This window comes from Mesoplodon bidens (assembly GCF_964165515.1).
Source record: "Mesoplodon bidens genome assembly, chromosome: 8".
Lineage (NCBI taxonomy): Eukaryota > Metazoa > Chordata > Mammalia > Artiodactyla > Ziphiidae > Mesoplodon > Mesoplodon bidens.
This window is the reverse complement of record NC_138165.1, coordinates 113,635,109-113,661,061: the sequence shown is the minus strand read 5'-3', so window position 1 is coordinate 113,661,061 and position 25,953 is coordinate 113,635,109. Positions and strand designations below refer to the sequence as shown.

Here is a 25,953-nt window from a genome sequence, read left to right as displayed (position 1 = left end):
TATGAGTATTAAATAAACATGCTTCTGGTTAATTATAAGTATTTGTTATCTTTCAAGTGTAACAAATTACTGTAAAATTCAAGAGGCCTAATCCAACAACAAACATTTATCATCTCATGGATTCATTGGGACAGGAGTTCGGGAGTGTCTAAGGTGGGCAGTTATGGCTTGAGGGTCTCTCTGTGGTGACAGTGATGTTGGCCAGGATGGCGGTCACCAGCAGGCTTAACTGGGGCTGGAGGACATTTCTGAGACGGTCACTGACACGGTTACTGGCAGGCCTCAGTGCCTTGCCTTGCAGGACTTCTCTATGAGGTGTCCCGACAGTGACTGATTCAAGAGAAGGCAAGGCACAGGCCACGGTGTCTATGACCCGGTCTCCATGGCACACACCTTCATCTCCACAGCGTCCTACTGGCTACATGAGTAAGCCCTGCTCAGTGGGGAAGGGGCTAGAAAGCGTCATGGACACCAGGCAGCAAGGATTTGGGGGGCGGTGGGGGGGGGGCTTCAGAGGCCAGCTGTCACAATGAGCAAACACTTTCACTACATACAAGCAAGAAAATGACAGAAAAATTATAATTCTGCAATTCAGCAAAATTTTCTAAAGAAGTTTTTTTTTTTCAAAATCCCAAGTTATTTGACTCCGTCAACAAAGGAATCTTCCCTGTGACTTTTAGGTCATGTTATTATACTCCACAGGTTGGGAAAAGGAGATATGCACATATTTAATAACTTGAGAGTACAAGTTAATTTCTTACCAACCACCATTAGCGTGAATTCAAAACCTTTTTTCACTGATTTTCGATGAACTTGATTGGGAAGATTTGCAAATCCAACATAGCCAGGAGTTTCTGGATTTATAAACTGAGTTGGTTGTTGCTAAAAAAAAGAACAAATAAACACCTTATTAGTTGCTTTTAAGGAATTATTAAACCTGTGACAAACACACATATCCTTAGTTCTCACAAAGCAAAAAAGTATACACATAAATCGATACTTCCAAAAAGTCACTGCTATCAGAAAACTGATGGTATTCATTTGAAAATATTTAAAAAAGAAGAAAAACCCAATCAGTATCATTTCATGCCTACATGCTGACCTAAAATAACATTTCTGTTAAGCAATTAAGCAATGCATAAAAGATACATGCTTAGTTCATCTTAGTACAATTTCAAATCTCAACTTAAAAAATTGTCTATAGAGTTGAAGGAAGATCTGTCAGACGTACAAAGTAAGGCCCCACTTACAGTGGTCTCTTTCAACAAACTTCGCTAAAGAACAGCTTCCAAAGTAAAGACTTCGTGTATCAGGAGTGGTGCATTTGTGAAAAGTAGCCAGGAAACAGTCATGTCTCTTGCTGCATTCCTAGCTCAATGGAACCGAGCCCCACCAAGGGTGAGGCAGCCCACTTAGAGGTGGGATGCTGAGAATCTAGCTTCACAGACCAAGAGAAAGAAGACTGAGAGTGAGAAAGGGGTCACGGCAGAAGCCGCTGAAGTGTCAGTATTCCTTGATAGATGGATACCTGACACGAAGAGATTCAAAAAAGCAAGTATAGTAAAACAGTGAAATCTAGGCTGTGATATACTAAAAATGGGAAAAAATAAAAAAAGATACAGCAATTGATTATTAAATGTACAAGGCAAGATTTAGAATAGTATTTCCTTTAAGGTTACCTTTTGTAAATATATAGTCACACAGGCAAAAAGAATATTCACAAAACGTTACAAGCAGTTATTCTAAATAATGGAATTATGGCTAATTTTTATTTTCTTTTTCACTTATCAAAGTTCCACACTGATAGTTGTATAAAAAATGAAAATCGGGGGCTTCCCTGGTGGCACAGTGGTTGAGAGTCCGCCTGCCGATGCAGGGGACACGGGTTCGTGCCCCGGTCCGGGAAGATCCCACGTGCCGCGGAGCGGCTGGGCCCGTGAGCCGTGGCCGCTGAGCCTGCACGTCCGGAGCCTGTGCTCCGCAACGGGAGAGGCCACAGCAGTGAGAGGCCCGCGTACCACAAAAAAAAAAAAAAGAAAGAAAATCACTATGACTGAGCATCACAGTAAGAAACACCCAAAGACTTAAAAATAAAAGTAAAGAGAAATAATAATCTTGCAATTTTAACTACAAGTTCTGCTTTTCTCAGCATGTCTTTTAGAACCAATTCCTTTCCAGGCTCTGGGCTAATTTTCAAGAGCTGACGTAAGCCGATTTATCAAGTCTGAGAACCCCATAAATTTCATCATGATGAATTATTACAATTTTAAAATTATTATTTGAATGGTCTGCTGGGAATGATATAGGGAGGCTAAATGGATTGTCATGAATGTTTTTAGAAACAAATTGAAAATCTGAAAAAAGAAAGCTCACAGTTTTAGGATGATTGTTAAATTAGAACTCTGGCTTAATGAATCAAGTGTCAGTTATATTAAAAATAATGAATCATAAAAATCTTGATTATAAAAGGTTTCAAAACATAAAGCAGTTTCTCCTTATACTGTAGAAACATGAAGTGTGATCTCTTACCTTAGACATCTTTAGTGAAGTTTTGTCAATCTGTCTAAAGAAGAGAAAAATACATGTACATCCATACACATATACATACATATTTAATTTAACATGAAGTGATATGTAAAAAGGCTTACGTGAGGCATCAACAGCTTCTGTCTCACTCAGCTTCTCATTATGTCAAATACTTGCCCAGAAATGATGAAATTATCACCTCATTATATAAATTAGATATAAAAAATTAAGCTAATGAAAGCGACCATCTATACACATGTATACATATATACGTTCCACGTCTTCAACAATACTTTTAGTACTGATTACACGTTAGGCACTAGGGGGCAACTGGAGAAGAAGACAAATTCCCATAGCCTCTGGAATTACGTAATTTCCTTTGTCTCTTTGAAACCTTTGTACAAGGAAGGGGTGCCTGTCGGAGCGCATCTGTCTGCTGTCTGCTGGAGACTTCCTGAACTCCTGAGAACTGGACCTTGACACTGGGGCACACAGAGCAACACACGTACACGTACAAGTAAAAGAAAAAGGACTGGAGGCACCTGAGTGCTCGAGAAGTGCGACGATAGTTCGGAAGCCTCGGGAGATGCGGGGCTGCTGGCTAACCTTTGGGGACAAAGTCAGGAGATGTGAATGCAGTCACACTGGATTCCTCCTGGTGCTCAGAGACTCGTGAGGAAACGTCTTTCACCTTCGTGCCTCCTTATTTCCCCCAGACTGAAACATTCCTGAATACTGCACGCCCCCAAGTTTCCTTTTTGAATGTAAATGTTCCCAAACCACCTCTGAAAAAATGGTTAACCAAGGTCAAGACAGCAGTAGCATTCGTAACTCTAACCCTGTGGTACGACGTCATAGAAGATAAGGATACAGCCCTGGTTCTCCCTCTCGTCCGTCTGGCAGGAAGGAGAAGGGAAGAGGGAGAGGAGTCTGTAAACTGCTTCTTACTATGACAGATCATCACTAAAGGCAGGGAAGGAGTACTGGGTGCAGCCTCGTGTGCAAAGGAAGGACCACTTCTGACCAAGGAGACAGGTAAAGCTCCATCTAGGTTGTCCAAAATGCTTCAACCTAGGCAGCAGAATCAAGGCAAGCTTCCAGGACAGCAGAAACGCTAGGCAGCAAGAGAAGCAGAAGATGGAGGGCTCCTCAGAAGGAAGAACCAGAAAGGAACGAAAAGAATACAGTGAACCCTGGAAGAGCCTGGGAACAGAGACCTTGGGTGTGAGGACTCGAGCGGTGACAGGCCCATGTGAGTGTGCCCTCGTCCCCCTGCCTCCAAGATGAGCTCAACAGCCAAGCTGTAAGAGGAGGAAAACAACACCTGGAACCAAGAAACAGTATGGCTATGATGAAGATGCAAGCACAGTAATTCCACACAACTTTCTGGACCTAAAATCCACGATTTTCAAACCCAAACTGCTGTAGCTGAACTCAATGAAAGGTCACAGTAGACACTCGGAATGTGACATGGAAGACCAAATACAAGAAATCTTAGTGCACAAGGCAAACAGCAGGGAGAGAAATCATGGGTAAAAGACAGCCTCAGAGACAAAATCTAGGAAATCTACCTGTTAACAGTAAGAGTTCCCATAAGTAAAAGGGGAAGATGGAGGAAAAGAAAACAGTAATAACAAAAGAAAAATTTCCCAGGAAGAGCAATCCCAGAGTTTACCTGGGACTGTGTACTACACGAGTGACTTAAGATCTCTTGAATAGAAGGAACATCCTAGGGGAACACTATTCATAGTCCAGAATTTAAAATATTAAACTTCCTCAGCAAAACCTAAGAGTTGGGGGCAGGAGTGACAGCAGAGAGGTAAAACTTCCAAGAGGGAGAAGGGAGCAGTCAGTTGGAAAACAGATAGATGGTCCTGGCAGAAGAAGCAGCGGACACGTTGTTTTAAATAATAAAGAGATAAGTGTCTGATAACGAAAAAAAAAAAGGGGAAGGTAGCCATTAAAAAAAACTTACTTCCAAATTAAGAGAAAAATATGGAACAGCAACTTGATCAAACCAGTAAAAATATGGAAAAGAAACAGAAAAATTCAAGAGTATCAGTCACCAGTGTAAATGTGAAAGAAGCAAATTTTCTCCTTAAAAGAGGAGACAGGTTTTGGGGGGGGGGCCCGGGGTGGAGGGAGAACAGCAAAAAACCAAGGTATGTTACATGGAAGAAATATGCTTAAATCAAAGTAGCTAAAAAAAATGTTGAAAACAAAGGGACAGGCTAAGGGATACCAAGCTAGTGCAAACAGAAAGGAACAGGGAGAGACACTGTTAATATCAACCCGGTTGGGATTTAAGGAAAGTGTGGTCATGATAAAAGGAACAATTTATAAAGATAAACCATTCATAAACCCGTATCTATGAATACTTACAGCAGATAAATACATAGAGCAAAGACCAGAAAAAATACTATGTAAACTTGACAAAAATACAATTCAAGTGGGAGGCTTTGATAGCTTCTCTCGGAATTGGACAGACTCTGTACACACAGTATGAGCAAGGGCAGAGGTCTGAGACCACTGACACATCTGAATTAACTGGTATAGAGAACGTTGAGTCAATAGACAAAGAAAGGCGACTAAAGGATAACACTTTATCATGTAACTGCTGTGAAGAAAATTTATGCAAAGTTATTTTTACAGTCAGTGTTCTCAGATCATGATCTGTTAAAACAAAGATAAAAAGGAACTCCTAGTTATCCAGAACACTCCTGGATAACCCTTGGATCAAGGGGGGATAAAAGCAAAGCCATAAGTTATCTAGAAAGCAATGGAAAGAAGATAAAAGCAAAATCAGTGGGGCACAGTGAAGTTTCATAGACTCAGATGAAAATTTGGGTTTTACATATTTTCACTATTAAAGAACACCGAAAATAACTCAATAGAAGGATAAATAAAACCAAAAGCTGGTTCTCTAAAACAAATTCCTCACCAGTTCCTTTGAGGAAAAACAAGAAGATATAATCACTGGCACAGGAGACCACATGTATAAAGATGGCTACAAACTAGAAAATCTGGAAGAAATGGATGATTTCCTAGACACTGTAAATTACCAAAATTTAAGCAAGAACTGAAAACCTGACTATAACAAATCCCACTGAACAGGTGAAGAAAGAGTTACCAATGAGGACTTCCCTGGCGGTCCCGTGGTTAAGACTCTGTGCTGCCAATGCAGGGGGTGTGGGTTCGACCCCTGGTCAGGGAACTAAGATCCCACATGCTGCATGTCGCGGGCAAAAAAAAAAAAGAATTGGAGAAAAAAAAGAAAGGGACCAGGACCGGACAGAACTAGATCTGAAGTCCATCCAAAACTGAACAGATAACGCCAGCGTCACTTAAGCCACTACAGAAAAAGGGAAAGCACTCCAAGTTATTTTATGAAGACAGCACAACTCCAACAACAAACCCAGACGGAGAAGAAAGAGCAAGCAAGCTGGCTGGCTGCAGGTCAGTCTCACTTATGAATAGAAATGCAAAATTTCTCAATGAAATACTTGCTAGCAATTATATCCCGGAAATGTACCAAAAGCATCTATCAATACAAGCTGTTACAACAAATTAAAGGAGAAAACCATATGTGACTAGATGCCGAGCACGCATGTGGTAAAATCCAACAACCAACTCTAATAAAAACACTAAGTGAGGAAACGGCTTAAATATATTTCCGGAAACCAATGGCAAACGTTATCCTCTAAACAACAGATGCTAAATTATTTAAATTACCATCACTAATTAGGAAAGGATGCCCATTACCACCACAGTTATCTTAAAACACTTATGAAAAACTCCAAACATATTCAAAAGTAAAACAAAAGCCACATGGACCACCCCATCCTCCAGATTCAACAGTTATCAACTCAGATATTCCCTCAACCACTGTCCCGGATCCCTGATTATGAGTACTAGATATTTCTAAAAATAAGGACTGAAAGTGACAAGCCATTATCATAAGGAAGATGAGCAATAGTCCTTTAATATAACAAAATATCCAGGGCTCCTATTTTTCTAATTGTCTCTTTTTTTGGTCGTTGTTCATTTGAAGCAGGATCCAAATAAGACCCTGATGTTGCAGTCTCACCGTGATTATTTACTGCTACTCTGGCAGGTTTAGTGAAAATGATTTTTCTGATATGACTGAATACACACGAAAAACCCCACAAACACTTTGGTTAAAAAAGATTCCAGAATATGGTAATTTACTTAAGGTGGCTGCATACAAGACAGGTGTAACTCAAAAGTTCTATTTTGCACTAGCAATGAATACCAAGAAATGGAAATGGAGGGAAAATGCCATTTATAATAGAGCAAAAACAAAACAAATGTAGGAACAAATTTAGAAAGAAAACAGGCCTTGCATGAACCAAATCATTTTTATTTCCTAAATTAGTAGATAAGTGTGGTCCAATCTCAGCTGGACTCCCTAATGATGAGTTTTCTTCTTCTTAAAGGACTAGACAAAATGACTTTCAAGTTCACCTGGAGCATAAATGCCTGAGAGCAGGCTCTCGCCTTACTAGCTATCACACGCCTTACTAGCTATCACGCCATCTGAGTTCACACCAACCTGGTGGGGCAGAGGACCGTCATCAAAGTGGCTCTGGAGCTTCCACACACCCGCTCCGCACTCAGCTCTGGGCCCCTTGCCTGTACTCCCAACCAACTTCGCGTGAGCACCCTGACAGTACTGCACCTTGAGCCCACGCGTGTGCAGGCCCTTATTCTGCTCAGCAGGCGAGAAGGGGACCATCACTCCTATCGGTTTCCTCCTACTTAAAACCTATCTTGATGCACACATATGGGGAAGTGGAGAATACTATTGTAATATTATTGGAACAGGACGTTAATTCTCAAAGAAACACTTATTTCAACTTTGCTTTAATTTTACCAAGTTTCTCTTACCACAACCTATTTCTTTCATACTCAGGTTTTTTTTTTTTCCTGAAACGTAATTTGGATCCACTACAGTTTTCCAACAGTTTAAGTTATTAACTGACTAATGTAAAATGAAAGTTGAAAGAGAAATGTTGAACTTCTGAAGTGCCTGGTTTTCAGTGAGAAAGCCTTCATCCAGCAACACAAAATGCAAAGCACTGTGATTAGTTTAAACCTTGGATGCAGATCAATCAGATCCCCCAAACCTCAGAAATTAGGTCAAGTGAAAAATTTATGCACTCATTCTAGATACTAGAAACTATTTAAAACTTTTTTTCTCTTTGACCCATGGCTTCCTTCTTCCACAGAGCAATACTTCCACCCCAATCCACAAAGAAGAAATCAACTTTTCTAAAACAAAAGGGGACAAAGAACAGATGGCTAAAACTGGATTCTTGGCAACAGAAACTTGCTTTGCTACTGGCATTTACGTGTATCAGTGGACTGCCCAAAACCACCATTCACTGACATGTCACCCTTGTATTTACATTCATTATCCCCATCCACAAATGACCCTGCAAAGTAGGACTCAAAGGTCCATAGTCCCTTATCCAGAGCCCTTGGAACATCTGGCATTCAGAGCCTTTGGATTTGAGGTCCATGTACAGTATACCACACTCTTAACAGCATGAGGGCAGCACCCCACGATCAAATGAGTTTTCTCTAGTGACAAGTATGACGATGAGCACAAAATGAGGTAAGACTATACAAGTGGCTTCACCCCAATTCTGCGGGCCAAATGAGCTTTGGTGTCCCCTTCTCTCTGGAGAAAAAACAAAGCCAACTTTTCCTTTTCCAGCAGTTTCTGTCTTTCGAGTTGAGTATAAAAAGGACCTGAATCACATTTATTAAAGTCCACAGAGGGAGGTTCCCGCCCATCCCATCCCCATTTCCCTAAGTCACCCTACTAGTTCAAGAGCAGTCAGAATGCAAATCTGATTTGACTGAAAAGCCCTTGTCCTTTCCCTGGGCTGCAGTGCTCGCTGAGAGATCAAGACGAAAAACGGGGAAGAAAAAAAAATCAGGGTAACTTTATGGCCGAAGAGACCACTGCCGTAATTCATTGCGAGTTAGGAGGCTGGGCGGTGCAAAGAAAGCCTAAGTGGGAGCTACCAAAACCGAAAATAACGAACCTTAAATTACAAACACCAGGAAAGCAGCCTGCACGACCCCTACACCATCATACACCTCTCCTTACGATGGCAAGGTTGCTTTGGGCATTAAGCTTGTCTTGAGGTATTATAATGATCTGAGTCGTTCAAAAGATACCTGAAAACCTGTTTCGTGCTGATCACCGTCCTAGACAACAAGTAAGGCTGGGCAGGTCCACACACCACTGCCCCTCACAGGACAACCACCGCACGGAACAGCAGAGGCTGACAACAGGCGGACACCTATTTCAGGGGGAAGAAGTCTAACCCTGGCGCAGTCCTGAATAAGAGAGCAGAAACGAGGCAAGCAAACGGTGGAGGTAAGCGGGCTCCAGGCAAAAGGCAGGATCTGAACCAAGGCCAAAGGTGAGAAAGACCACAGCAGTCGGAACTGTAAGTCAGCGCGGTTGGGTCACGCGTCCACGTGTTGGGGACACAGACAAGGCAGCGAGGCACCGACGAAAACTGAGGCCGTAAAGGTAACAGGCGGTCCTGCGGGCCTTACTGAGCCACGGCAGCCACAGATCAGCCCCATCTCGGGCCTTCAGGGGAACGAGGCCTCCCCGGCGGTGCCGCCCGTCCCTCCGGATTCGGCCCTGCGCGGGGCCTCCCCTGGGCCTCCCCTCCTCTCCCCTCCCCTCCTCCTTCTCCTCCCGCTCTGTGTGCGGCCAGGCGGGGCCTGCTGAGTGGAGCGGGCGGCCAGCGCCCCGCGAGCTTCCTCTCGGCCGGGAGCCGGCGAAGCGGAAGCGCCCGTTAGCGCGACCCGCACCGTCCCTCCCAGACCACGACCGCCAGCGCACGCTCCAACGTCCCAGGCCCATCATTGACCACGCCCCACGTAACTCCCACCGGGTGAGAAGGGCCACTCGGGTTCGCCCGGGACACACCCCGCCGCCTCCGCCAGGGCCCGGGGAGCGGGGGCCGGGACCCTGTAGGGCCCAGAAGGGCGGGGGAGGGGCCGAGAGAGCGGGAAGAGCGCCGGGGGGATGGGGGATGGGGGGAGATCTGGGGAGGGCCCAGGATGCCGGGCCGGCCGCCCCTCCCCCACACCGTGCGAGTGGCCCCGCCCGCGTCCCCCCCGGAGCGGGAAGACCACCGCCCCGAGCCGGCCACCGCCCCTCTGCGTCGGCCCACAGCTCGCGCCCCGACGGCGGCCGAGACCCACGACGAGATACTCACCGCGGACGCACCGAAGAACAAGCGCCGACCGACCGCGCCGCGGATCCGCCCAGGACCGACCGCAGACTCGCGCCCAGCCCCGCGCGTGGGCGGATTGCGTCAACGCGTCGGTCCGCCCCCTTGCCAACGCTTTCCTCCCCGCCCCCATTCGCCAGCTTCTGAGTGCGCAGGCGCAGGCTCGTCCGCGGTTTCCGCCTCTGCGCAGGCGCCGTGCCCCTCCCACGGCGGTTGGCCATATAGAGGCCGGGGGTGGGGAAGAGGTCAAGCGTAGCCTCTTCTCCTTTACCAAGATGGCGGCTCGTCCCTGTTTCGCCACAGTTCCTACCTTATGAGCTTCGTTTCCTTACGCTGATAAGAGTGGAACAGGTAATGTAATTCATTGTTTTGTGAATAACTAGAATGGGGGGAAGAGCGTTTCTTTAGATGGAGCTAAATGACCGGTGAGAAGAGAGGTGGACAGGGGGGCATGTGGCGGTTAAGAGTTCGGAACGACCACGGGGAGGGGACCTTTCGCCTCTGGTCCTCTCCTCCAAGAAGATGGCGGCAGCACCGAGCAGGGAGTACCGGAGCGGGACCGGGGAGGGACGGCGAGCGGCCGGCGGGGCTGCTCTAGCCCCGAGCCGCCGTCGTCTCGGTGGTCCGGGCCTCGCCTCGATTGGCTGCTGTGGGTCACGTGGGGGTCGGCGACTCGTGCGCGGACCATAGAGTTGGGCGCCTGTCCCCGGGGACGTGGCCTTCGTGCGCCCGAGGCTGGAGCCCGCGCCCGACGGGGAGGGGGGAGGGGGGAGGGCGGGCGGCCCCTCGCTTTCGCTAGGTGAGGCCTGGGGGCGCCTCCAAGTCCACTGCGGCGGCGCGGCTCGGGGGCGGGAGGGCGACGTGCCCGGCGGGGGCGTGACCGGCCCGGGGCGTCCTTCCCCCCTCCCGCGGCCTGCAGGCCCAGCAGCTGGCCGATGCTTGCTGGTAGGCTGGGCGCAAACGCCCTCGTACAGGAAGCCTTTCTGGGTTACCCACGACTGGCAGTAAACACGGCTCTGGAGTCTCTCCTGGGCGGCCGCGTAGCGCGGGGCGCCTGAAGCTCTTTGTGACCGTAGGGCATCCTGACAGGGTGTCTTTGGAAAGTGGCGAAGTGCTCAGGGCCGGGCGTCCTCTCCCCGCCAACTCAGGAGGTGGGGAAGTCGGCCTGTGGGTGGTGTCCGGGCACCACGTAAAACCAAAGGAAAACTGACCTCTGTGTTTTATTAAGCAACGCTATGGTCAGATGAAACGTCCAAAGGAGTGTAGATGAGTCTTAGAGGAATCTTCAGGAGCAGGATGGTATACCCTTGAGCTGCGGGGTTTCTTTGTCCTCAGCTGCAGAGGTGCCGAAAACCCTCAGGCGTTGCTTTCACCTGCGTTTGGGTGTCTGCCGCAGAACTAAGGACGGACAGGCACTCTCTTGGCAGGTAGCTTTCTTGAGGCCCTGTTAACACGGGATGCGTCACAATTAGGATTTTGTCTGAGGCAACTGGTAGTGCTGTTCTACAAAATAAGCTCAGTGTTCTTTTATGGGAGCGAACCCGGGCTAATGAGACATTGGATGAAGCCTAGTGCTCAGGTATCAACCGATCACTTTGAACACTCTGAGCAACCCCAGCTACCCTTGTGAAGTACGCTTAATATTAGGATGTTTGGACGCAGTGTTAAAGTGGTTGAGAAGGTGTTTGGTTCAGAGTGGTTCCCGTCATTTGAACTCCCAGTTCTCTGGATCTGAGACATCAACCACCCACCTGTCATGAGAGCTTTAGGTTTGGAGAAAACTGAACAAACCCCCTCAAGCCTTGAAGGACAAAATTTGAAAGCCATTGAAAACAGTGAAGATTAAACTTCCCTGTAACTACAGTTAATTCTGCTGTGTGTCACGTCCCAATTGGGGCTTACCTCCTCTTCTCTAATCAGGCTGAGGTCCCCTGAGTAAAGGAGCAGTGCGTGTAAGGAGAGCGTTCCTAAGATGCCGTTGGCCCACATTCCTGGGGGACCCGCTGGAACCCGGTCACAGTGCCCCCTCCAGGGGGCCAGGCTGACTTCTCAGCGTCCTGATGGGAGAATTTCTTCTTGAATCATCAAGTATTTTTTTTCCTTCGGATTTGTTGTTTGGGGTTTCTGGCGGTCTGATTTTGACCTCATGGCTTTATTTCTTCCACAGTAGAAAATATTTCAAAAAAATTTTTTTTTGGAAATGGCTGTGTGCCAGACATTGTTAAGGGTTCTGGGGATGCAGAGATAAAGAGGACACAGACTTTTTTTTTCTTTTCCTCAAGCCGTTTATGGTCTGGTAGGGGAGATACACTTGTAAAGGAAGAGGTTATGGTGTTCTGAGTGCAGTAATGGAAGTATGTACAAGGAGTGGAGGTAGGACAGAGGGGGCAGTGATTACCCGTTGGAAAGTCTTCACGAAGAATGTGGTTCTGAAACGGGGGTTTAGAAGATGAATAAGAGTTTTTCCAGGTGGAGTTGGCAGGATGGGCTATTCTAGACAAGAAGACTAGCTTATGCAAAGGGAACAAGTGACAGCCCTCCACTTAGGGGGCGGCATATCTGGGCGGGAGGTTGAGAATTTGGTGCACTGCTGGCATCTCAAATGGTGGAGGACTTAACGCCCTAAGACACCGACTTGGACAGCATTTCAAATGAGTGCACTGCCCACCAAGATGACTTTGTGATCTTTAGTCGCAAGTGGATCAGATAGACTCGCCATTAATGCTTGGCAGCTGAAACTTATTTACCTAAAGGGCTTGAGCAGAGAACCCCCTTCTTTTTTTTTTTTTTTTTTTTTAGCGGTACCCGGGCCTCTCACTGCTGTGGCCTCTCCCTTTGCGGAGCACAGGCTCCGGACGCGCAAGCTCAGCGCCCAAGGCTCACGGGCCCAGCCGCTCCGCGGCATGTGGGATCTTCCCGGACCGGGGCACGAACCCGTGTCCCCTGCATCGGCAGGCGGACTCCCAACCACTGCGCCACCAGGGAAGCCCAAGAGAACACTTTTTAAAGTACAGAGTGATACTTATATTTGGTATGGCCCATTCAGCACGCATGCATCTCACAGGGCTAGTGATCATAGGAAGGCATTTCCCTTTTCTATTAAGAAATCACCAAGCTCCTGGAAGCCTGGAAGAAACATAGCACACAGCTGAACTCTCAGTTGCTGACTTTGGGTGGCAAAAAGTCCAAGGAGCATGTTGTCAAACTTTTTGACCAAGTGTAGAAAGACAGCCAAAGAACCTTAATGTGTCAGAATGCCTTTTCTCCTGCATTATGAAGGCACCACAACATTGAACATTTGAAAGCCAAGAAAAGAACTAAACTTTCTTCAGTGTGTAACATTTAAAAACTTGATTACACAAGTTACTTTGTGGTAAAGCAGGATTTTCATTTATTTTTTTCCTTTTTGTATTTCTAACATCAGAGACATTTTAGAGGTGATATTCCTAGTCGGCCACTGTTTTACCCGGTGAGGTAAAGTTCCTCAACTATCATTGAAGACAAGCCAAACTTGTCTCGGTATCCTGTCATGTTAGTCATCTTGTTGATGCTTGCTGTTAATTTGATAACAATGCATTGGCCATGCATGCTCTCCCTTAATACTGTTTATTGGCGCTCATTTGGATTTTAACATTAAAACTTAATTTTATTTCAAATCAAGGTTATATCTTCATATACTTTTTTAAAGATCAAGTAAATCTGGAAAAGCTTGTAAGGAAGAAAAACTGTCAGTTTCCTTTCTCCCATCATGTCTCCTCCCCTGCAGAACACCCACGTTGGTCTCCTAGCTGGTGGCTTTGGTCTTTGCCTCCGTCTCTCACATCCATGCCTGACTTGCTCACTTCCTGCCCTTCCCTCCCCTGTCCCACACATTGTCTCTCCACTCGACCCTGAGAGCAGATGTGACGTCTCTCACTTTCTTTCACCCCTCTGCCTTCGCCCTGCAGACAAATGCATGGCTGCCCAAAGCAGGTGCACCTTTAATTTGCTTGTCAGGTATTTAGTGTTTATATTCTGACTACTGGTACCATTCACAGTTGGGCCAAATGGTGTGATGGGATTACTTTTCCTTTCCTGGAGAAGTTTTTGTTTTTCCTGAAGTTCTTATCGGTGGTTTTTGTTGTTTTCTTAGTTTTATATGCATTTGCCACTAAAAGTCAACCCCAAATTCACTAGTTGTCTAAATCTCCTTTCAAGAAATTCAGTTCTTTTTATCTGAGCAAGTTCAGTCGGTGCAGACCTCCAACCTCCTGGAATCTCACTTCAGATCTCACTGCCCTCAGTTCCCTGGAACCCATGTCTTTCTCTTTCTTGATTTTTTTTTCTTTTTTCTTTTTTTTTTTAACTCTCTCATTTTGATGGAGCACTTCCTCAAGGAGTTGCCTGGGAGATAAAATTTTGAGAGCCTGGATGTCTGGAGTGTGTTGTTATCCTGCCCTTATACCTGTGTTGAGAGATTGGACATCAGTTTGCCCCTCTGTCTTCCATCCCTCAGTGTTAGCCTTGAAGTGTTAGAGCTTTCTGATTCTTGAGCCTTTATATGTGACTGTGTTTTCTTTTTTGAAGCTTGAGGGATTTTCTGTGAAATTCAGAGCACCCAGTGCAGTGATGTCCCTTGGAGTCTGTTTTCATCTAGTGTCTTGCCTGCCCTTTGGGCCCCTTTATTTTGGAAACTTCTGTTCTTCAGTGCTGGGCATTTTTCTTGATTTATTACCTTCATATCTTTCCATTCACTTTCCTTCTCTTTCTAGAATTCAACTATTGGACCTTCTGGATTGACAGTCTGATTTTCTTAGGTGTCCCATTTCTTTCTGGAAGACGTTCTCAACTTTATCTTTTAGCCCTTCTATTGAGTTTTTCTCTCTTTATTTCTAGGAGATTTCTCTTATTCTTTCTGTTCCTATGTTATAACCTCCTGTTTTTGTTCCATGGATATAGAATCTCCTCTTATCTCTCTGAGGACATTGGTGAGTTTCAAAGTTTTCTTTTCCCCAAAGTCGCTGCTTGCTTCTGGCTGCTTTTTGTGTTGCGGTTTTGGCTTTCATATCAGAGCCTTTTCTGGGCTATCCGGTGATGTTTGCTTGCCCGCTTACATGTCAGAGGGACTTGGAGTTTGTGGTTGGTTGGGCTTGCCAACTGTGACCTTCGCTGTAGAGGCATCTGGCTGGGCCATTTTCTTACAGCACCCTGTCAGCTTCTTCAAGTCTCTTTGGGTTCTCCAGAGAAATACCTCCCAGCCTCTTGCCTGGGGGCCAGGTGAGGGGAGAAGGCCACAATCTTAGCAATAACTATGGAAGATGTTACTTCTCCTGTCTTCAGAATGGTTTGCCATCACTCCACTGTAACTGATGTCCCCGGTCCAAAGATTCTAGTTCCCTTTCCAGAGGGGAAAAAAACCACACCCTTTGGCTACGAGGCATGAGAGGCAAAAAAAAAAAAAAAAAGAACAAAACACAGAAAACTGTCCTTTTTGACAATATTTTCTTACTACTTTTGCTTGGCTGCCCTTTAGCAATGTTATTTTTAGCTTACAACTTGAGTTGCACTTAAATTCATTGTTCTTCTGTTATTTACTACACCTTTTATAGCCCAGCTGTGGGTTTTACATTGTCTTAAATGTGTGCTGAAGGCCCTGGTAGGAAAGTGGACGGAGGTTGTGAATAGGCCGGTCTTCACAGTCAAGAAGTTCACATGGCCAGTATGCAGAGCAAGATTTTTAGTTTTCACTGATGATCAAAGACTTGACGTTAAAATCATATTTCCCCTACAGACTGGGGAAAATAAGCGTGACCATTTTAGTTACCGAAGGTGAGGGGGACAGGTATACCCCAATGTCATGGAGTGTAAATAGTTTAATTCATTGGGAGGGTAAAGTTTGCACTGCCATCCACGCGTCTCCTGTAATCATGTAATTGCGTTTCTAGGAATTTAACCTGTCGAGGTACAGCCTCGAGTGAGCAGATGGTACTCTTCTCTGCAGTGCTTGTAATCGGAAAAAACCAAAACGACATCAGCAGGGGGTTTATTTTATGGTTATTCCGTGCAATGTGCAGTTGTTAACATAGGTAAACTTGTGTGTAAAACTTGGAAAGACCGCCATATGCATTTTTAAATGGAAGTAAGTGTGACAAGTGGTGAAACAATGCATGTAATGTGATCTTATTTTTTATTTAGACCACGTATTAATATATCCAAGAAAAAATATTAGATAAAACAATAGTTTTGGAGATATTTCTTGAGGAAGAATCAAGAAGATTGCCAATTTTTATTTCTGTTGTGTTTTACAGTATTTTTGTGCTGAAGATCATTCTTTGGTCGACCGTATTATCGTACTCATACTATCAGTTAATAAAACTGGTATGAATGTAGTCCCCATGGCCCCTGCCCCTCCCATCCCAGGCTCTGCCATGGGTGCAGGATCCTCTCAGGAGGCTTATCTGTGCCCTGAGACCCCACAGCTGGAACAGCAGCCCTCATCTAGGTCAAGGAGAGGCAGGAAGTTGCTGATGCAGAAACCAGTAGTTAGGTAGCAAGTGCCGTTGAGCAATTAGGATGGATTCTTTTCTGAAAGCGCTCTCAGGTTTGCCTTTTATTTGTGTGAATTGCTATTCTTAGACGTTCCTGGCTGTGGACTTTGTCAGACATGCAGCGGTGCTTGGGTCTTAGGCATTGGTTCTTTCTACCAGACAGGGCAGAGGGTGGAGATGTTTGTACCGGTGGGGAAGGTAGTCCTCCACTGGACTGGGAGTCAGGAGACCTGTATGTACTTCAGTTTAAACTTGTTCTTAATCAGCCTTGTGATTTGGGGTGTTTCTTTCTTTTTTTTTTTTTTTTTTGCGGTACACAGGCCTCTCACTGTTGTGTTGCAGAGCACAGGCTCCGGACGCGCAGGCTCAGCGGCCATGGCTCACGGGCCCAGCCGCTCTGCGGCATGTGGGATCTTCCCGGACTGGGGCACGAACCCATGTCCCCTGCATCGGCAGGCGGACTCTCAACCACTGTGCCACCAGGGAAGCCCTTGGGTGTTTCTTGATCTGTAGGACTTTAGCTTCTTCCTCTCAAAGATAAGAAAGGAGTCTCTGAGGTGGTTTGTTTTCTTCCTTCCTTCCCTCCTTTCTTTCATTCATTTCCTCCCTTCCTTTCCCCCTCCCCTCCCAGCGTTCCCCCACTGCCCCCCCCCGCCCTTGGTCAATTCAGTTTATCAGAAACTTAGTTTTTCAACTTGGAGCTAATAGTCACTCATACAGCATCCCGTTTTGTGATCTGTTTCAAGGATGCATGAGTGATACAAAAAGCCTTGCCTGTTAAAGCGTTTTTTGTTGCTTCCTACACGCTAGGCACCATGACCTTTATTTCCAGCAGTGGTTCCACCAGGTGATCTTCCCCCCCCGCCCCCACCCCAGAATATCTGGAAACATTTTTGGTCGTCATGAGTTGGGAGTGCCGCTGGCATCTCGTGGTTAGAGGCCAGAGGTGCTCACCATCCTGCAGTGCCCGGGACAGCCCCCCCAAAGAAGAATTGTGTGGTCATAGGGAAGAACTGCCTGGTTGCAAGGCCAGCAGCAGTGAGCTTGAGAAGTCCTGCTTTACCGGCTCTGTCCTTGGAGGGCTCTAGGCTGTAGCAGTCACAGGCCCCATTTTTCAGTCAAGGAGAGTGGAGGCTGGTAGGGTGAGGCCACTGGCAAGTGCGGCTGAGTTACGGCTGTGCTGCCTGCACTGCCAGAGTTCTCGTGGCTGTCACAGATACCGAGGGGGGCCATGGTCACAGAGAGTTCTCCCCAGGCTCGCTCTGCCAGGCCCGGGCTAAGCAGTGCATGTAAGCGCTCATAATCCTCACAGTGACACCAAAGGGTCGATACGAATGTCAGCTCCCTTTTGCAGGACAGGAGACAGAGGCACAGAGAAGTCAGGATCTGTGATTTTTTTTTTTCCTTGTCTTGGTCCTCATTTTCAGAAGTTCACACATTTAAACATTCAGCCTTGACAATTTACGTAGTGTTCCCTCTCAGCATCTCTAGAGTTTCTCTAAAATTTGGGATGTAATGTCCAGGTGATGTAATGTCCAGGAGCAGGGCCACCCAGGCCTTTGCAGCAAGATAGATATTCTACCCTGAAGGAAACACACTAAAATTGGTCTGTGTCCCTTAGAATTTTGAATATCATTGATTCCTCATCAGGCGTTTATTTTTCACCAAGTACATATCTGTCAGTAGGTTTCCTGGAAGGAAATGAACAAATCAGAGTCCCGGACCTAAAACCACTGAGCACTCAGGGCCCATCTCTGCAGTAACCTGTAAACGGCTGCCGTCGGTCAATCTTCAGCCACCGTCAGGGGGGTCAGCTTTCAGTCTTCCTGGACTGGTGTTTCCATCTTCTTATTGCAGCAACCCAGCTCCACCGCCTCTGTCTGCCTCTGTGACGTCATCAGGTCTGGTGGGGTAAGTCCCCGCTTAGCTTTACCTGCCCCACCCTTCATCTGGGTTACAGGATAAGCCACTGGTAGACTTGTTCTTGTTTTGGACCCCCTGGCGCAGCAGGGTATCCTGGCTATGGCAGGTGCCCTGTGTGTTTGGAGGGGATGAACAGACAGGACAGTGTTGATTCTGGACTCTTGTCTTTCCTGACTTTTGGTGAATTACCATGGACTGCTGCAAGCCAGAGCAGCTTTCTAGGCTCTGAGGGGTGTGCTGGACACAGAAATAAGGCAGTCTTCAAGCCACATCTCAACCTGTTGCTCTTGTGTTCTTCACCCACCGTTGACTCTGGCCTTCACAGATGGTTTTGTAGTGCAGCTTTCTCCAGAGGCTTGGATGTGCTCGGCCGGCACGCTGCTGAGCTCTGGAAGCCTGCTGAGCCCGGGCCTTCTTTGCGGCAGTGCAGCTTGGTGCCATGGGGCTCACCGATGCTTGGGAAGCCAAGTGTCCTCCTGCCTGTTTTCTATGCTGGCTCACCTTTATCGGCGTGATTCCTTTCTCTAAGCTTCTAGCATCTTGTTTTGGGGCGTGGGTTGAGCTGGCCTCGCTCTGCTGGCTGAGGGAGAACTCTGCATAGCAGTCCCACTGCCCAGCTCTGTCCACGGGCAGGATACACTGTCTTCCCAGCTGTAAGGTCATCAATGGCACTTACAGCTTCTAGACACAGCGCAGGCTGGACCAGTGCTACTACTGTTGGTTTCTTTCTGGAGGAAGGAAATACCTTTGGCCAGAGGCATTCAGTGTGCAGTGTTATCTCTGCTGCATAACCTGTTGTGCCCTTCCAGGGAAGTTCTGTGCACCACCATTAGGCCTGTGCATCGCTTGGCCTGGGCGACTGCAGTTAAGTGAAAGGGGACTGGGAGGGAGGGTGCTGTGAGTCAGGAATCTCTTTGACTAACGAGGGTCAGGCGCCAGGGGTCGTAGTGCCGAGCTCCCTGCTCCTAGTCATCCTGCAGACCTCTGGGTGGATGGTTCCTGGGGGAGGGAAAGCAGTCTTCGTGCAGGTGCCTTGGTAGCCACGGCCTGCATGGCAACTGCTCTGGCCTCTTAGGAGGTTTCCATCAGGAGGCTCTGGAGAGAGCTGCGCTCCTGAGGAGGTTACCACAGCAGACAGCCTTGGGGGAAATGGAAGCTGGCGAACAGGCCCTGACCGCTGGGCCCCTCAGGACCAGCAGAGGCCAGAGGGAAAGAGAAAGCAGTGCCGCTGTAGAGTTAGAAGAAATAATTTTTGAAAGGGTGTCATGTATTTGGCATGTTTTGCTGTTTTTGAAATTCTGGTTGAGGTGAGTGACTTGCTGAGAAGTGGCTCTGCCTTCGGGGCTCCCTTCTCAGCATACAGGGTGTGGTTTCTGATTCCTTGATGTACAGCGTTGAATGCTTTTCGTCCTTGTTTTAACTCTTTTTCTTTAGAAATTAAACAAGAGTAATAAAAGAGGAAAGGATGGCTCTATGTGATCTTTCCTGTCTTTCTGATGTACCATTCTGACAGTTATGAACCGTGTTAACTTTAACTTGGTGGTGTCCTGTAACTTATAAATAGAAGGCTTTGAGGTGTCTGGGTGGGACTTTAAATTCACTTCTCCCTCACTTGAGATGGTGCACTGGCTCCTGGACCTAGGGTGTTGGGTGATGACAGGTCAGGTGCAAACAAAATCAAGGATGATGCTTTATCCTAATCGTTTTTATTTTGTATGTTACTGTTCATTTCACTTTTATGTAACATGCTTTCTAATTTTATTAATACTTAGCTCATTTATAAATACCTTTCAGATGGAATTACTGAATTATATTGACTGTTTTGACTTTTTCTCATAAGTGTAAGATTAGTTAGGTGTTCTTATAGCACTGGCTTAAATCAGTGTGTGTGAGATCAATTTGAAGAATACAGTTTTTTTTCTGTAGAAAGAAGGCTTCTGTTTTGATACATTTGCTTTTGCTTGGAGCTGACTCTCCTGCCCCTGAGACCAAAGTGCTGTATTGCCTTTGTCGCCAGAGCAGTGAGCTCAGCAGTGCTGCCAGGCTGTCTGTGCCCAGGGCCTCTTGGCTCCTAAGCTCAGCCCGGCGGTCTCTGGGACGTCCAGACCAGAGACAGCTGCAGCCAGGTGACCCATCAGGCTTGCTGCTGTTTGGGGCCATCCCTTAATTTCACAGTGCTGGAGATGATCACTGTGTGCCCTTGAGATTGGGTTAAGTGTAGCTCTTTTCTGAAAGATTGGGCAGGGAGGAAACGATGGTGTTACTGGGAAAGGCAACACTCTCTTTTTGATCTTTGAAAACACGGGTTGGCTTTCCTTTGACCCGTGAGACGTGCCTTTGCTTTTGGAGCAGCGTGGCGTGACAGCCTCACCGTCTCGTCCTTGGTTGCTTGGGGCTTCAGGTATGCCTACCTGCCAGAGATGCCACTGAGCTGGAGAGAGTGTGTGTAAACCTCCAGCCCTTGATTTCTTCTGGATGGTTCCACACTGTGTGGGTAGTGTTAGGACCATATCTTCAAGGAAGAAATGGCATGTGAAGGATTCAGTGGTGATCTGTGGGAATTTCCATCAAATCTCACAGGATTGTATAGTAATTAGGTTTTTGGTGTCAGTTGGTATATGGCTTTATTGAAGGTGTGTGATTTTGGTTTTAGCCTATTTAGAACTTACTGGATATGCACTAGAAGGCTTCTTATAGGACTATTTTAATTCACAAAGGTAGCTTTGCTTGTCTTGTTATCTCCTCACCCCAGTCCTGAAGTGGTAGGGGTATGTGAGGGTTTTTCTCTCGTTTAAGCCATTGTTGATTGAGTGGTCAGTCTCTTTGCGCAGCCTAAATATCACTCCCCTCTCCTTGGGCCATGGTCCCTCACGTGGCATGGCTGGCTCCAGCTGCTGGTGTCTCTGAGTTTTGCTTCTCGCCCAGAGAACAGTCTGTGATTGGTGGCTAGCGCAGATGGGCACGTCCCTTGTGCTCCTTCTGCATGTGGTGTCTGAAAAGCTCTCGGAGCACCTCTGCCCTCCCGCAGGCCTCCTTCCTCCTCTGCAGGAGCCCGCTGTGGACCCGACGTCATTTGGGGTATGCCGCTCAGCATGTTGACGTGGTTCTGTCAGCAGCTTTCTTGACACTATCTGATGGTTTAAAATTCTGCTTTTGGACTTCCCTGATGGTCCAGTGGTTAAGACTCCATGCTTCCACTGCAGGGGGCATGGGTTCGATCCTTGGTTGAGAAAGTTCCACGTGCCACGATGTGGTGCAGCAGATAGATAAGTAAACAGATAAATAGGTAAGTAAACAGATAAGTAAGTTAATAGATAAATAAATATTAATAGATAGTTAAATAGGTAGTTAAATAAATAAATCACAAATAAGAAAATTAAAAATAATTTAAAAATAAAATAAAAATCTGCTGTCATGAACTTTGAAAAAATGATGTGTAACAGGCTTTAGTGTCATCACAATATTATAAAATTGAGGTAAAACTTTGTTATGCTCCATAAAATGTGAGTGAGAAGTGCACTGATGTAAATAGGTGAACTCATAGTCAGATATACATTATTAAACTTGGGTTTGACTTGGAGTTGGATGGTCAGTGTCATTTGCCACCCCCTCCTACCTCAATGTGTTTATTTCCAAATTACGGCATTTATTTTTTATAATTACAAAAGTAGTACTCTCCTCTATTTTAAAAAAGTGTTTTTTAACTCTCATACTTTAAGAGCAGTTTCAAGTATGGTACAAACCACTTTTTTCTGAACCACCTGCAAGTAACTTGGGGACATGAAACCTCATCACCCTTGGCTATTTCAGTGTGTTTCCTGCAAACAAGACGCTTAGTACAACCGCTCACGCACATGAATACTTTGCTACCTTCAGACCAGTTCACGCTTCACCAGAAAGACCCAGTTCACAGCCCTGTGTTGACACTCCTTGTCAGGTCTCTAGTCTCTCCTATACTGGAGCATTTGCCCCATCTTACCTTGACTCTCCTCTCCTTGACACCTGATGACCACAAGCAGTTAGTTTGCAGACTGTCCCTCAGAGTGGGTTTGTCTGTTTCCTTTTGATTCGATTCAGGTTTTGCATCTTCGGCTGGAATAGCACAGGAGTGCTGGGTTCTTCTCATGGCATTGTGTCAGATGGGACGCTATTTCGATGTGTCCCGTTACCAGTGATGCTCGCTTGGCTCACTTGATAAAGGTGGTGTCTGCCAGGCTTCTCCACTGTGAAGTCGTTGTGATTAATAAGTATACTGTGGGGGAGGTGCTTTGGAAACTAAGTATCTGTTCCTATCAAACTTTCAATTTACTCATTTATATCAGTGCAGGCTAAGAGGTTCCCATTTTATTCAGTTGGTTGTCATCTTTTATTATCATTATTTATTTTGATGTTCGTGTTTTCCCATGTTTGGCCAGTGGGAGCCCCTTAAAGCCAGCTGCTGTGTCCTGGCTTGGCAAGCCCCCATCACTCATTTAATACTTCTTGCTTTCTGGTACAGCAAGGTACTCTGGGCTCTTCACGTACATGCTTTCCTGCCCCAGCCCTGAAATCAGCCTTTTCTTTGAGGAGGCCCGGTTCCATTTTATGACAGTAGGTACTCAGAAGAAGGTGGGCACCAGCTGGGCTGTGGTTGGGGTGTTAATGCACTCAGGCCCTGTTGGTGGACAGAGATGGAGTGTGTGTGTGGGTGTGTGTGCACATACGTGTATACCTGCACACACACAGATACATAGATGCCTGTGTATTTACAACACATGTTTGTTTTTACATCTCTGTATGTTGAAAGACACGAGTTCATTTCAGAACCTCGGTTTCTATCTAATACCACAGGGTTCGTTCCAGTCTCTCCCTTTCTGAATTGGTAGCTCCCTTTTCCAACAGTGACAATCTTAGGTGCCGGTGTCCCTAATGTATTTACTTATTTGATTAGTCACTGTGTGTCCCCAGTCTCCTGTTGCTGCCCCCTCTTCTGCCCAGGTGCCCTCTGCTCTCTTCATCTCACTCAGCCTCTGATACCCTAGGTATGTGGACACCCCCTTTTGTGGAACTCCTATCCCAGTTTCTAGAAATACAGTTCTGTGCACTATCGTTTTGCCCTTTTGAGGCTGTTACCTGAGCCATCACTTCGTTGTTGGTGATGCCTGCTGTATGGTATCCATGCGTCACTGTGTAGTTAGTTACCACTATCTCACTGGTGCACAGTTCTGTTTTTCCAGTTCTTTGCATGTCACTATGCTTCTCTGAGCCTTCTTACACCTATTATACCTATGCCTTCTGTGTTCTTGTGCAGGTACTTCTGGAGAGTAGCTTCTTTGGAGTGTTATCACTGAATTGGATTATGTGTATGTCGATTATTTGTGGGTTTTTAAAAAATTAATTACTTTTATTTATTTTTGGCTGTGTTGGGTCTTCGTTGCTGTGCGCCAGCTTTCTCTAGTTGCAGCGAGCAGGGGCTACTCTTCGTTGCAGTGTGCAGGCTTCTCATTGTGATGGCTTCTCTTGTTGCGGAGCACGGGCTCTAGGTGGGCGGGCTTCAGTAGTTGTGGCTTGTGGGCTCAGTAGTTGTGGCTCATGCGCTCTAGAGCACAGGCTCAGTAGCTCCACAGCACGTGGGATCTTCCCGAATCAGGGCTCGAACCTGTGTCCCCTGCATTGGCAGGTGGATTCTTAACCACTGCACCACCAGGGAAGCCCATATTTGTGTTCTTAAATTGCCTTCTGATGTTACACATCCTCAACGATAGAGAAGCCAATTTTCCTCACCATTTCAAAATCTGCATCACTTCTGTTCATCTTTGTAGATCTCATAGTATAAGGGCAGAATGAAGATGAACATACCTGTTCATGGGTTTATGTGCCATATGTCTTAGTTTTCCATGAACTGTGTGTTGATAGGTCCTAGTCTATTCAGATGTTTCCCAACCAGAGAAAAACTCTGTTTGTGTCCTAACTTCTATATGATAGCCTTTACTATACAAAATTCTTAAGCTCTAATAGGGTCAAATGAGTCAAGTATCTTCCTTGATGATGTCTACAGTCTGTATTATCAGTAGGCCTTTGCACCCTCAAATCACAGGTTTTTCTCCCCAGTCTTCGAATTCCTCAAGGCTTGATTTTTTATGGCCAGATCTCTAATCCAGCTGAAATTTATTTTGGCGTATGGTGTGAGGTAGGGATCAACCTTTATATTTTTTCCAAAATGGATTGCAAATGGGCCCAGTTCTGTTTATTGCCTAGTCCATCCTTCCTTGCTGATTTGAAATGGCACTTGTTTCAAATGCTAAACTCATAGATACACATGAGTTTGTTTCATTTGTCCTTTTTCTTTTTCCTTAGCAAAAACCACCAAGTACTAATTACTGTTGCTTTATGGTGTGCTTTACTTAACTTTAGGTTGATGTTTTTTCTTTTCCCCCCTTTTTTCCTTTTTTTCCAAATAACCTAGAACAATTTTATTTTTAGGTGAATTTGGGAGTCTTTTTTACAGTGTATATATTGAAAAACAAAACCTACTGGGACGTTGTGTTAAGTTTCTTAGGGCTGCGAAAATAAATTACCACAAATTTAGTAGCTTAAAACAACACCAATTTATTCCCTCACAGTTCTGGAGCTAGAAATCTAAACTCTGGCAGGGCCACACGCCCTCTGGGGGCTTTAGGGGAGAAACCGTCCTTTGGGCCTTCCAGCTTCTGGTGGCTGCTCCCATTTTCTTTGGCTTGTGTGTTCCAGTGTCTGCCTCCACCTTCATATAAGTTTTCTCCTCTGTGTTGTCTCTTTGCCTCTCTTTCAGAATGACACTTGTAATGGACCCATCCAGATAATCCAGGGTAATCTTTAAGCACTTCTGGAAAGACTTTTTCCAGGTAAGGTAACATTTAAGTTCCAAATACCAGGACCTGATATCTTCGGGTGGCCATTGTTCAGCCTACCGCAGATGTTATTTGGCATTTCCTTGTGGGTGTAGATGAACTTACGGGGGGCGGGGGGGGGCGGAAACAGACATCTCTGTGATGAGGGTCCTGGATGATGAAACTGCTCCATGACTCAGGCATCTAGTGTGTGTGTTGTTTTGCTAACACTGAATTTCCCTTCAGTTTTCCTAGCTTATCATTATAGTAGAGGGGTTTTCTAGACAGATGGTCATCTGCAAATAGTGGCATTTGTGTCTTAGCTTAATAATTTCTCTTTAGGTTGCGTGTTTGACAGTCTTTGACCATAGCAGACAACTTTGCTGTTTTGTTACTTACTTTAATAGGATAATTTTGGCTTTTCACTAATTGTGATACATTTTACATCTGGGAAATACTCTTCGTATTGCCATTTCCTTCTATTCCTGAAGTTACATTCCATAGGAAGCAAGGAATAGATGCTTGAATTTCATCAGTCAGATGGACGTTTTTTAAATGGCCATCTATCAGTCATGTATATATGTTTTTTTGTCCTCCTTTGAGCTATAAATGTGAGATGTATACATTACCTAATATTGAATCCTCACTGCATCCCTAGAACAGACCTACTTAGTCATGGTGCCTTATTCTCTAAATTTAGAGTGGATTTACTGGGCTGGTGTTTTGTTTAAATTTTTATATGTTTGTAAACTGGTTTGTAGTTGATGATCTCTTTTCTCTGCAGCACCCACTCATTGTTTTGGGGAGGCAAAGCAGTGCCCTAATTTTCCTCTGGGGAGCCCC

The 25,953-nt window shown here is 45.9% G+C and overlaps 2 protein-coding genes across 5 annotated transcripts in view; one reads left to right on the top strand and one right to left on the bottom strand.

Moving 5' to 3' along the window:
* Positions 1 to 10,033, bottom strand: part of SEPTIN2 (septin 2) — a gene marked incomplete at its 5' end in the record, with an annotated part of 33,839 nt that extends 23,806 nt beyond the window's left edge. The window contains 3 exons of one of the 3 annotated variants that reach the window (XM_081242485.1): positions 762 to 882; positions 2,530 to 2,563; positions 9,798 to 10,033. In XM_081242485.1, coding sequence (XP_081098611.1) covers positions 762 to 882; positions 2,530 to 2,563; positions 9,798 to 10,033 — 391 coding nt within the window. Of the gene's footprint in view, positions 1 to 761; positions 883 to 2,529; positions 2,564 to 7,099; positions 7,138 to 9,797 lie in introns of those variants that run through there. The other 2 variants (XM_081242487.1, XM_081242486.1) reach the window with 2 other exon arrangements.
* A 38-nt stretch (positions 10,034 to 10,071) lies between these two features.
* HDLBP (high density lipoprotein binding protein) overlaps positions 10,072 to 25,953 on the top strand; it is a 68,242-nt gene continuing 52,360 nt past the window's right edge. Inside the window, exons 1-2 of one of the 2 annotated variants that reach the window (XM_081242484.1) lie at positions 10,072 to 10,163; positions 25,053 to 25,125. The gene's annotated coding sequence lies outside the window, so the exon portion shown is untranslated. The remainder of the gene's footprint in view (positions 10,164 to 25,052; positions 25,126 to 25,953) is intronic. The other variant, XM_081242483.1, reaches the window with a different exon arrangement.